This window comes from Rhinolophus sinicus, linkage group LG07 (genome assembly GCF_036562045.2).
Source record: "Rhinolophus sinicus isolate RSC01 linkage group LG07, ASM3656204v1, whole genome shotgun sequence".
NCBI lineage: Eukaryota > Metazoa > Chordata > Mammalia > Chiroptera > Rhinolophidae > Rhinolophus > Rhinolophus sinicus.
Genome location: NC_133757.1, coordinates 4,998,276 through 5,011,635, shown reverse-complemented (window position 1 = coordinate 5,011,635; position 13,360 = coordinate 4,998,276). Strand labels below are relative to the sequence as shown.

The 13,360-nt window shown below is 45.0% G+C and overlaps 1 protein-coding gene across 1 annotated transcript in view; it reads right to left on the bottom strand.

Moving 5' to 3' along the window:
• ADAM12 (ADAM metallopeptidase domain 12) overlaps positions 1 to 13,360 on the bottom strand; it is a 324,013-nt gene that overhangs the window by 46,050 nt on the left and 264,603 nt on the right. The window contains exons 12-13 of the mRNA XM_074338816.1: positions 5,589 to 5,766; positions 902 to 991 (exon numbers count right to left, since the gene is read on the bottom strand). Coding sequence (XP_074194917.1) covers positions 902 to 991; positions 5,589 to 5,766 — 268 coding nt within the window. The remainder of the gene's footprint in view (positions 1 to 901; positions 992 to 5,588; positions 5,767 to 13,360) is intronic.

Below are 13,360 nucleotides of genomic sequence, written 5' to 3'. Positions count from 1 at the left end.
CCCTCCGACCAATGCCTCATCTCTTTGTGATTGAAGAAGTTAGGGCAGCCAGTGACCTCCCCTGTCCCACCCTCTTCCAGGCATCTTTTGCCACTGGCTGCTGCATGCCAGGGGGTGCCAGCTTCTTTTAATGGTCCCATTTGTCAATCACAAGTAGGAAGAAGGTAAAACAGATATTTTAAGCTGAACGTAACATTTTTTAATGCACTCTTGGATCACTGTGCTCCGAGAGAGTTTCCTGCAAGCAGAACGCCAAGATCAATTGTTTAATTAAAACGAAATAAAATTCTACCCTTGGAACTTCTGAGTCAAAAGCTCAGGCTTCCCCGTCACATCTCAGCTCTGAACAATGAGACAAACAACGGAATGGCCAAAACAAGTGCTGTGATGGCAGCAGGCAGGAATGGCCAAGGTATAAAACCAGCCTCCTGGCTGGCCTAGGTCAGCCGGCACCTTCTGTTCAGAGGACATGGAGATCCAGATGTTTCTATGAAGCCCCGGACAGCCAAGGCTGCTTCGCCCAGCAGGCAGATGGTGTGGGGACCAAGCAGAGGCCAGCCTGAAGCCGAGGGATAGGAATGGGGACTCTGGGTCTCCAATCCTTCTGGGTCTGCTGTTAGGACGGCCTGTGCCTCCAACAGCAAGCCCAACTGAAACATCTAACATCGAATGAGTGTTTTGGTCCAATTACTTTTCGGCTTGTAAGTAATTTATCGTAGGTGACTTAGCCGAAGAACGTACATCTCCCAGGGGGATCGGAAGGTCGCAAACACAGGAGGTGAGAACACCGACTTGTGTGGGAAGGAGTTACGGTTTCTGTAGCCGTGGGCGCCGTACTGCTCGCCCTGTCAGTGTGGAAGCACTTGAACCCGCGGGCGAGCTTGGGGGCCAGAAAACTCACCTGGCAGTCTTCACAGCACAGCCCATGTGCACATACAGCGTCTGGCTTCAGGGTACAGGTGGTGGCATTGCAGCAGAGACTCGTACATTCCTGGAGAGGGGAACGGGGTTCATTTGGCAGGGTCAGGGGAGCAGCTACGCATTGAAATTAAAGGTTGTGCCTTGAAATGACTGCAAAAGGGAGGAAAGAACCAGACGGCCTGGCCCTGGAGCTGAACACCAGCCCGCCTGAGGATTATCTTCATCTGTAAGAAAGCAAAGCTCTCTGAAGTGTTTATGAACTGCCTGGGCGGGTGAGTCCCCAGGAATAACTCAGCAGCAGTCGGGTGAGTGCCTTTTGCGAGTAAGTGAGCCTGGACAGGAAGGCTGGCAAGGAAACTCATTCAAGTCAGCTAGAGCTGGGGCTCTGTAGGGAAGAGCCGGTGTCCGATTACTGTCTCAGGATCACTGGAATACTCTGAACTTACTTCTTTCAAAATATACACAGATGCAGACAAACATTACCCTTCCAAAACTGAGCCTTTCAACCTGCACAAACCGGAAGGAAATGAAATTAAATCAATTGTGTTTGAACCACGTCCCCTGCCACCCAACTGAATTCTGTCGATGAGACATCTGCTCAGCGCAGGTGGGCTGTCTGACCTGCCCAGGCGCTCCTCAGGGCAGAAATGCAGGTGAGAATGACCGAGAGGCTGGAAGGAGGCTTTGGGCTCTGCCCACTGATTTACAAGGAATCTAAACAGACAGATCAAATATGAGAGGGACTGTCCTCTCCGAAATAAAAGTGAGAGAGGAAATGACCCCCTCCATTATGCAGTGCTTCACAACTACCTATTTTCTTCTAACGAAAAGAAACAGGAGATTGATACCTTGTCCCTAGCTCTCAACAAAAGGCCTGTCCACATTTATCTAGTGTATTTATGAAGTCCTTGTACTTCAAAATACTCCAATAACTTAAAGCTTACACATTTTATAAAAAAATTGAATTACCAGGAGAAGGAAGAGTTCATAGAATCTTTAGTATTGATTAATTTATCAGTGTCCTTTAACTTTAATTATTAGGTTGGTGGAAAAGTCATTGTGGTGTTTGACATTATTTTTAACCTTTTAAACTGCAATTACTTTTGCACCAACCTAACAATGTATGATGTGTGCTGAAGAATTTATATACTGTTGGCTACAATGAAGCCAATCATATACCATTGTAATAGTATAATAGTTCATTCCTGAAAACCATCTTCTGAATAAATTTATAATTAGAATGTTTAATGCAATTAAGACAATTTTGTCAATAATCCAGGAGATTTATGGCTAACTTAGATATCTGAACTGGACTCTGTGTGAGACTCTATAAATCATGCTCTCGTTAGGTATTTACCATTTGTTCCTATTATATATACATCCAAAGTTATTAAATTTTAAATTTGTTCAAGGATTCTATAAACATCCGGAGTCTATCATATACACAAGATAAAACTGCCAAGCAGAAGTCATAGCTGTAACTTCCATGACAGTAAGGGATTCTAACTCATGGACTTATGACCCTAAAAAGTTTAGGAACTTGTTTTTTTTTTTTTTTTTTTTTTAAAGAGTCCATCGATTGCATTCCTGATCAGTGCCATCAAATGTCCAGCAACGTCACGTGGTCTAAAAGGCTCCACTAATGACACATTAGCCAAATTACAGATTTCCTTGAACTTCTACGTTAAATCAGTCAGCCATCCTAAGACTGGGTCCTATGATCCTCTAAGAACTACCTCCCCACCTCCCACCAAATCACTAAATAATATAAGCAGCAGTTCAAATGGAAATGCAGCCAAGTAGAATTGCTTTGACTTCAAAGAGGATTGATAATGTGAGAAAGATAACTAAGTTTAAAAGCTATTTCCGAGCTACTGGCATCCCATTGACTTTAAGCAAGGAGATAAGACAGCTTTCCCAGCCCTGTTAGCTGCAAGAGTGAGTGACTTGTCAGGATATCCTTATGGTTGATGTAAATCCAATGCCCTGTGTGGGAAGCTTTCAGCAGTCACTTGGCCTTTTTGTAATGACACAGCATCTATTTCTTCTGCAGTACTGTATTTATCATAAGAGACTAATGCTTCATCTGTCGATACATCTATTACTTTAGGACTCAACAGAAGTTCAACGGAGCCGATGAGCACTAAGCCTCCAAAGAAGGAAGAATAATGAAGCCATTAGAAAGCTCCCTGCAAATGCCCTATTGTCATTCTCACGTTGTAGGTAGTAGACACGGATTCTTCATCACAATGAACTGGGATAAGACACTAATGCATCTTCTTGAAAACAGTGGAGATTATTTCTGGGATCAAGGGAACAGATGCTGCTTCCAGTTGAGAGTTGGGGACGTTGTTCTGATTTACGCACAGAGTCCCTGATGGGCCATGGCGTGTGTGGGCCAATCTAAAGCAAAGGCATGATGACGATTTCCAGGGCCTGGGCACTGGTTAGGGAATACAGGTCCCAGGTTAATAGTTGGATTGAAAGCTTTGGTCAAAGTGATTTCGAAACTGGAAATGGGCTGTCACAGCATTAGACACAGTTGGAACCTGAACCTTGAAAACCAAAAAACAAAAATAAACGAAACAAAACAAAAAACCCTAAAAAGTGAGGCAAAAGTCTCACCTGTGACTTTGAAACATTCCTTGGAAGAAAGAGATTTGGATGAGGAGAACGAGAGTTCTTTTCAACTATCAAGAACTTATCCTACAAAATAAGAACCCTAACCACTCATACAGAAATTTGGGAATTACATGCAAGTGCAATTTGGCTGTATATTAGGAAAGAATCTGATTTAATCTAAGCGGCCCTGCAATGCCGTATGCTGCCTGGGGAGAGAGGAAGCACCCTGCCACAGCGGAATGACTCCTTGACGGAGACAACAATGAGGGTCACAACAGCAGTGGCTGGCAGAATTCTGGCACTGACGCATTTGCTGACACGATATGGTTGTGGTGATGCTGGTAATGAGGATGGTGGTAACAGTGGAGATGGTGGTAGTGAGGATGGTGGTAACATTGGAGATGGTTGTAGGGATGATGACAGTGGTGGTGATGGTGGTGGTGGTAATGGAGATGGAGACAGTAACAGTGGTACCGTTAACAGTGTGATGGTGAGGGTGGCAGTGATGCTGGTGGTCGTGCTAGAATATGAGTTAATGACAGCTAATACAGTCACTCCAAACCTGGCAGTTCATGGCTCCATGAAGAGCTGTCCAATTATTTAGATTAATAAACAATTACAAGGAATTCAAATCAAACACACCATTTTGAAGTCAGCATGGCATCTCTTGAGAAATATGGATAATTTAAGCTAATTTTTTCTTCTTCAAGCAATTAAAGTGTCCAAGGAATTTATCCATTTGCATACTCCATACCATGATGTTTTCAACTGTTCCTCTATTAATCTTATAAAGAGTGTCTGTAACCCCATAATGAGGACTTGCTCCTGCACAGCAACCACTCCCTGTTCACCGTGAGCAAAATTAAACGCCGCTGTGGGCAGTGCTGTTGTCACTGATGAATCCTGATGTTGGCAAGGGCACAAAAACATTCACTGAAACCACCGCTACAACCCCCATGCCCAGTGCTTATTCACCCCCAACATTCTTGCAGAAAGAGTGAGACCGAGACCAAGATCATTCCTGCTGAGATGGGAAACCTCAGCGACTTGGAGGTGGGATGTGATGAAGATTCTACAATGAGTTGTTTGCTGGATGAGCACAGGAATTCGAGATATGTCCCAGAGTCTCAGCACAATTTTCCTTTCAGAGCAGCTCTCCAAGACACGCTCTTCCTAAACCCTGATCAAGCCTATCTGTGAACTGAGCTAAGCCCGCCTTGAACTTGTCAACCATCTCAGCCTGCATAAGCTCTTGGGGAGGAAATCCTCCATGAGGACTGCCTGCTATACAAAGTCCTTGCTTTGATTTATTCTAAACACAACCTCCTCCACGCTTCCAGGGGGCACTTGCTTCACCAGGTCTCACTCATCCTCTCTGTCTTTCACTTTCCCTCACAAGATTATTCAGAGATTAAAAAGTGGCTGTTAGGATTTTTACGTGATTTACATTAGCTTGGGCCCTACAGAAACAAGATGATTTTCTGGCATTGGCGGGAAAACAGGGTTGAATGAACCCTTTGATGGATAAAAATGTTCCCTGTTTGTGCTTACTGCTTCTGAAAGCTAACAGGCGGGCGGGCAGGCGGGTGGAGGCGGGGAACCTCGGGTCCCGCATGCAGAGGGGCCTGTGGCAGCAGCCAGACAGAATTTCAACTGGGGAGGAAGCTCTTGGCGAAAAGTGAATGCTGCTTATTCAAATTCCCCTCTGTTCACATCTTTCAGACAGAGCAATGGTGCTTAGTCATTTGAAGCTGGTATGCCACGGCTCTCTCCTCTGTCATACTCAAAGCTCAATGCCTGTTCTTGTCATCTTGCAGAGAATACCCTGTCCTTCAATAGAGAAGATTCTTTATCTTTTTTAAACCAGTGACAGAACTTAAAATTCAAGGCCATCTTGGCTTGGGAGGCTTGTTCAAGGTGGCCATACAGAATGCTGGCAGCCTGAAATTCTAGCACTTTCTTTCTGCTACACAATTCCCTCCAAGTTCTCTCTTCTTTGTCCAGACAGGAATGTGAGACAAACACCCTGGAAATGTCTCCCTTACCTCCGGCTCACCGCAGTCACACTCCTCTCCTTCCTCGACGTATCCATTCCCACACTTCCGGCCCCCGAAAGACTGCTTGACTTCCGGCAGGTTGAAGAGACACATCCCCATGCCTTTCTCCAGGCTGGCCTCCAGGTCTTTCCTGCTGCAGCTGCTGAACACCACGGGGAACGGGTACCTGCGAGAAGGGCCCCAACAGTCAGCAGGCAGGACGTGATGTGGCCTCGCCTGCCCTCGTCCTGTGTCTGGGGGTCCCCACCAGCGACATCTGCGCAGGCGTCCACTGTTAGTCTCAGTGAACAAAGCTTTCAACGCTCAGTGTAAAGCGAGGTGCCTTCAGCTGCACCCTGCGATCCATTCCTGTACCGTGCCAACACCACGGGTGAGGAAATGCTTCATCAAAAGAGAAATGATCTTTTGATGGTTTTCAAATCAACATGTTTAGACAGTGTCTCATTACAGACATTATTAATAGTTCTGTGTGAAATGATACGATGGAACATGAATTCTTAGAGTCTGTAGCTTGTAAGATGAACATCGACTGATGTCCTTCTTGGAAAGTGAAAAGGAGAAAAGGTACACAGGGCTGTGCCAAGCCACCCCCAGTGCAGGTCAGGGCTGGCCGATACCGGCATTCAGGTCTCTGAAGGGCAAACCGCCGTCTTCCCCAAGCACAGTTGTAAGACAATGGAGAGGGCCAGAAATGCAGGTCCTGCTCTTAACTTGAAGACTAGGGCTACGAAGGGATGTGGTGGAGTCGGCCAACTTCCCAGCAAAGCTCATGTTCCCCCTTCCACAATCTAGAGGGGCTGCTCGGCCCCCTTGCACCTGGGTGGGCTGTGTGATTCATTCTTGGCAGTGGAGCCAAGGAGAGGTGCATGGATATGGGTCACTTCGGGTCAAAGGTATTTGAATGTTCTGCTTTCGTCCTTTCTTTTCCTTCCTGCCAGCTGAGCCCAGGACGTGCCAATGCCCTGGGACATAGAGCAACCATATGTGGCCCCTGGTCCTGATTCACTGTAGGGAAGGAAGCCACCTTAGGTATAGAGACCCAGCATGTCACGTGGAAGGGAAACATACCTCTATTATGGTAAGCCACTGAAAGTTGGGCGTTTGTTTCCTACCACAGCTAGTGGTACCCAACATATAGAGAATGTCTCACTCTTTTTTACAAATGAGTTTTCCCATGTCTTGAGACAGCAAGGATTATAAGGGACAGGATGCCAGAAACACAGGTTTTATTACTTAGTGAGAAGGCAGGGCCTGCTGACCACCAACCTCGGCACACGCTTCTAGGGCACGTGCTTACAGGAATGACATTGTAATTGGATCCCAATTGGCCAAACCAAAGCGCGCTGCTACGTTTCCCTGAAGATGGCATGCTAGCCACTATTTCATCACTGAGTCTGGAGATATTTCAAGACCACAATGATGCCCACGGCCAAGCTGGTAGCACTACACTATCCCCCCACCCAAGTGTTTTCTATCAGTCTCAGGTTATTGACTTTGGAGTATAATTCTAATCTACAAATACACTAATAGATGCAAGTCCGGCTCTTAGGTGCAAAGGCAACCAACCACGATTTATTTGTGCTGCTGTGACCAAGTTCCTTTTGAAATCTTTATAACTTTCCTTGGCAGACAGATTGATTATTTCTGGTATCAAAATGATAGCTTCAAAGGATAATCCACAAGAAAAATTGTAAATTTATCAATTTAGAAGGGCTTTGTGTTGAAAAGACAATGGTACATTACATAGGGAATTGAGAGCGGTTCTTCTCTTTGCCAAGAAGTAAATCTCATCGAGGCAGAGACTGGCCCTTCTTCCCTGTGTGGGAGTTTCTCTAGGGCATGTGTGTATTTCAGGGCCTTGGGAAACCAGACATCATTCTCAGTGACATGCAACCGGGCATTGTGATAAACTCTTAGTTCATTCTGGAAAGGAGCTGTTTTCCAGAATATGTTCACAGTTAATGAGGACAGACACTAGGATAGATTGTAAGCCTCAGGAAGGGTTTATAGCAAAAATAACAGTAGTTGAGAGAAGCCTGATGAAAAAGCAGGATGAATCACCCTGCTTCACGAGAGAGCAGAGAATGGCCATCAGCGTCCACAGATCAGAGGACAGAGGCTAACTCCCATCACAGCTCAGACAAGTCCTCTCATCTCACCGTCTTTCAAAATAACAAGTACATGTTGGGATTTGCGAGGGTAGCGGGGGGTTGGCATTAATGAGACAGAAGATGAATGACATCAGTTTAAGTCCAGGGTTTAAACTTCAGAGTGTTTGGGAGACACAAACAGGATAGATCGTTGTTGACACAACTATAGTTGTGTGTTTTCAGACACAGGTATAGCGATCTGTGTAACAACACATTTCTGCTTCTCTTAGCTCCTTATTTTGTTGAAAGACAAACCCCAAATGCTTTAAAAATGATCTCTCACTTAGAATCACGGATAAGTAACATCCATACGGTTCATAGGTTTTCAACCTTGCGCCGAGGAACTACGTCCAGGCATTAATTCCTTGAGGCTGCCTTTGTTTTAACAACAACGTGGTAATGCCCCTCAAATAGATGCCAAATGTGGCAGTGATGACTTCACCGACAGAGTCAGTTCCTTTCCCATGGACAGCTCAGAGCGGGGCCTCACCCCACATGGCCTGGTCTCACCTGGTGCCAGCTGCTTTCAAAGTCGGCACCATTACAACCTCCAACAACTGCCGGCTCACAGCTCCTGCCATGGGCACACGTGACTGGGTCCACTTTCCCTCCAATCTGGGGCCTTTCCGACTTGCTCAGAGTGACCCAGTGCCGCCTGCTGGGAAGGCCAGCGGTCCTTCCCCAAACCTGCCTGCCCTTCCCGAGGACTGGCCCAGCAGCATTCCTACCATTTCCTCTGTGCCAGGATGGAGAAACGCCTCTGTATTCAGCCAAGAACTCTCTTTAGATGACAAATGGCGGTGAGACCAAGGGGCGTTCTGTCCCTGTACAGTGTCTTTGCTGATTCCCTCCTTTCGTGAGTTCTCATCAGGGAAGACAGGTGACTATTTTACTTTGATTTAGAATATTCCTAAATCCTACTTGGGCATTTAGAGGAAGTCAGGCTTAAGAGGCAGAAAAGCAGAGCCAACTGTCACTCATCATTCAATTATTCTGCAAATATTTATTTAACACCTACTATGTGCCAGGCACTGTTCCAGGCTTTGGGGATATGGAAATAAACAAAACATATAGAAATCCTGGCCGTCATGGAGCTTGTCTTGCAGGGGGGCAGACAGATAATCACAAAATAAGGGAGTAAATTAAGTGTGTTAGAAAGGAATGAGTGTTAAGGAGAAAAAACAGGCTGGGGGAGAGGATGTGTGTGGGGGGTGTTCAGGGAGGGCCTCACTGGGGGAAGGCATCTGAGCCCTCCCTGGGAGGCTGTGAGGGAACAAGCTGTGGGCACATCTGGAGACAGACGTTCCAGGCAGAGGGCAGAGCTGGGCAAAGGTGTAGGACAGGTGTGACTGGCCTAGAGGAATTTGTTCACTAACACGGAAACAGGCTCTTCTTTCAATAACACATATGCAGAGAGGGCCCCTAAGCCACTCAAGGTCATGCTGAGGTCATGGTAAAAAGACTAGCATAGAGTATCATTAAATGGGAGAAGGGGTTTTGTCCTGCATGGACCAGGGACTGATAATGACTGAAGTTATTTTCATAAGAACTGCAAACTCGTATTATTTCCTCCCTTTTTAAACCAAACTACTTTTGATTGACAAACAAGGGTCTGCTCATCACCTCCCTTAACCTGCTGCCATCCTCCCAGTTGACTGGTGTGTAGGAATTAAGAGTATCTAAAAATTATATCTAACCCAATGGCCCTCCCCCAATAAACAGCCGTTAGTGATCCACAATAATTTCAAGTCTCAAAAGATCGGGAAATTTGATAGGACCAAGTATTAGATTCCCCTAATTACAACACCACCCGAATCTACACATATTTGAATACCTTTTATATCCAAATGGTCACTGGTTGCACAGTGGCTCGTGCACAATAGATGTTGTTGACCATTGGCCTAAGGAGTCCAAAAACAATTCATGGGTTTGCATGAAAAACGCGCCAATGGACCACGAGCGAGCATGGATGCACTTGCCAGCAGGATGCCAGGAATCCATGGACAGGACTTGTCAGCACAGTGATTATTAAGACTGTTACTTCTCCATCTCAGCCACACAGAAGAGAATGACGTCGGGAAGATGCTTGGTACCGCCAAGCTCATCGTGCTGCGCCCTAGGTCCCAGCTCTATGTCCGAACATTGGATGACAGCTGACAGCAAAAGTCGACCTTTTGGGGAGCACGTTCACTATGCCTTCATTTAGTCAGTCATCCACGCATTCCCTCGAGAACTAACTTCCAAGTGTCTGTTACATACAAAGCTCTGAGGAGGATCCCAAGATGATTCACATACGGCCTGAGCTCTTTTCACTGTCCCCTTGCGGGGCCTTTGCCAAGGGGACTGACTATTGGACACGCCAACTCCCCACACTGCCTCTCCATCCATATAAATATGGAAATACATTTACACATAAAAATAAATATATCATGCCTATTTACCCACATAAATAACACGAAGTATATAAAATCACATATAATGTATCTGACATAGAAATTATATTAAAAATATAAAATTGTCTATAATTATAATATAGTTATATTTAACTTAGATACTTCTATATGATAGATATTTTAAATAATTATTTATTGAGAACCTGCTTTAAGCTAGGTGATATGGTGGGCAAAGTTTCTCCTAGTAATATATTTTTTTCTTTTTTTCTACTTATTTCAAAACAATCCATTGAGATGGGTATTATTATGCCCACTTTGCAAACGGGGTGAAGGGACTTGATACAGAGTTCACAGGGGATGACAGAGACTAGATGTGATTCCAATTCAGTTATTTAAAAGCTGTATTTTCTTTATTGATGCTCAGCTCAGTGCCGGGCCAGCCACAGGGAACTGCTGAAACGTGGACAGTGACCAGTGACCCTTGATGAACTGATTTAAATCTGAAGGACAAATCCTTCCATTACCTGCCACCTGCTTGGATTAGAGGTTCACAAAGGTGGTTCCCAGCTTCAGCGTCATCTAGCCACTTCCTAGAAATGCAAATGCTCAGGCCCCACCCAGACGCAGAAATACTCAGGGGTAAGGCCCAAGACCATGTATTTTAATAAGCTTTCCTGATGATTTTTGTTTTAACTGAGGTAAAATTCACATGACATGAAACTCACCACTGAAAGCATACAGTCCAGTGGCTGTTGGCACATTCACAGTGGTGTGGTATCAGCACCGCTATTTAATCCCAGAACATTTTCATGGCTCTAAAAACACACCAACCTCTGACCCATTTGGTGGTCACCCCTCACTCTCCCCTCCTCTTAGTCCCTGTCAAGCACCAATCTGCTTTCTGTCTCTATGGATTTACTAATCTGTACATTTCCTATAAATGGAATCCTGTAACACGTGACCTTTTACGTCTGGCTTCTTTCACTCAGCATCATGTGTTTAAGGTTCATCCATGTGGTAGTGTGTTAGCACTTCATTTTTTTATGGCTGAATGACATTCCATTGGAAGTGAGATTATATCACAACAGGGCTCATCAGTTGACAGTCTAAGTAATTAATCCAAATTAACGTTTGGGAACAATGGACCTAGATTTAAAATCCAAACATCGTAAAGATAATATATGGACAAGTCCACTTATTTGTGTCAGAAATTAAGAAGTATAATATAGGCTCCTCACAGGTCACATGCATGCACTTAAATTAGAAAACAGTTTTGTTTTTCACTGTGGTTCCATTGCCTAAGAAAAACTCAATGGACAGCCCTCTGAAAACCTGATGCTCTAAAGTCTCATGAACTGTCTCTGAAAGCCGAGTTCAAATCATGAATGAATTGTCGGATATCACAAGTGTTACAGCAGAGTAACTGACTCATCGTACTGTATACTAATTAAGGTGCCAGGAAAGGTTCTGACTGTGAACAGTGTTGTTTCTATTCTGAAGCAAATGCCTTCCGCTTGCTTCAAATTCCAGCGCAAGGCAATTCTAACCTGTTCCTTTGGCTCCTACTGTTCCTTTCTTATTTTATAGCTTTAGTCCCTGGAGCATTGATGAAAAGGACATTGAACTGGGCCCCGCAGCTGCTGATGAGACACTGTGCAGGGCACGTCAGTAGTTAAAAAAAACAAGCCTCAGTTTCTGTCACAGCTTTTCGCAAGCTCAGCCCAGTGTGCTTTTTAATGCTTTTTCATAAGTTATCCCAAATACGTCAAGACAGCAGCTAACTGATTTGATGTACAGCACTGATAAACCGGTGCAAAGCAGTGAAACTGGAGAATTATTCAGAAAAGATGCCCCTTCTCACGATACTTTCCTTTGGCACGAGAACGCTTTAAAATGATTGTACCTCGGACCCAGAAAGAAATGCTGCCTGGCTCCCGGGCAGACAGTCTCTCTCAGCAACCGAGCGAGAGTGACTGGCTCCGGCTCAGATGGGACCTCTTCTGTTCCACACATCACTGTTTTCTCTAAGATTAGCTCCCAAGGACCCTTGGGGGCAAATTTACCAGGCTGATTGCAAGGTTAGAAATAAGAAGGGGATGAAACAGCTGGGTGATTTGGGGAAATAAAACAACATACAAAATTCACTTTTCAAAAGAGGAATAATGCCCCTTACGGCTTCCCACCCTAAACGCCGTCGCGGCGTAGTATTTTAGCCATTACGAAGCTGCCAAGGAAAACATTATTAGGGGTGACGCTGACTTTGACAAGTCTGTAGTCACAAAATTCTTTTCTTGGAGGAGTCCATTGTGCGCGTCACGGCTGTATCCTTGGGGTGAATCACACTAAGCCAATTTATCAACTTTGACACGGGGTCAGGAGCTATCTGCCTGTGAAAGCTCTCTGGGAATTACTCAGAGACAACTGCTCTTCTTGTTGGAAATGAGGCAGCCAGGCAAAGCAGCTGTAATCCGCTGGCTTCACTGGGGCTACAGGTCCCTGTTCTCGATGTTTCTGTTGACTCTGCTGCCTCGTTAATAAATGTGTGCTGGGTCCCAAAGAGTCCGGGTTCTACAGCTCCACGCTCGGGGGTTACATCAGTCCATGTGGGGACTGCAGGAAAGAAATGGGATTGACCGGAGGAAGAAGGATGACACAGCCTAGGCAGCTGCTGAGAACTCCTTGGAGCTGACACAATTGTGTGACAGGAAAAGCCAATGTCACAGGAAACAGGGATGGACGGGAAGCCATCCAGATTTCTCTGTTTAAATCAATTGAATAATAATAATAATAAAAACCTTACATATTCCACAGCCGATAAATAATTAAACAGTAGAGGGTTAACCGGTTTTGGAAAATACATTGCTGACATCCTGCTTCGCACTGATTTATTTTTGTAGACTAAAATGGAGGCCTTTTTTGTTTGTTTTTGTTTTTTTCTTCCTGATAGCAGAAGTGACAGATTCAGCAGCCCTGGGGGGCTCTTCTGCACTGGGTGTGTGGCCTGCAGGATGTGGAGAAGAATCAGAATTGGAAGACCATGTCTGAGCACCTCATCTACTAAACCTAAAGCTTTCAATCTGAACCTCAGTTTTCACATCTATAGAATGGGGTAATAACCACCGCACACGCAGAGGGTGAGGCTCAATGAGCTTCAAACAAAAAATGTGAAAGTCTTTGGTTAACTTCAAAGAACCGTGAGGTGCTAGTTGCCAATATT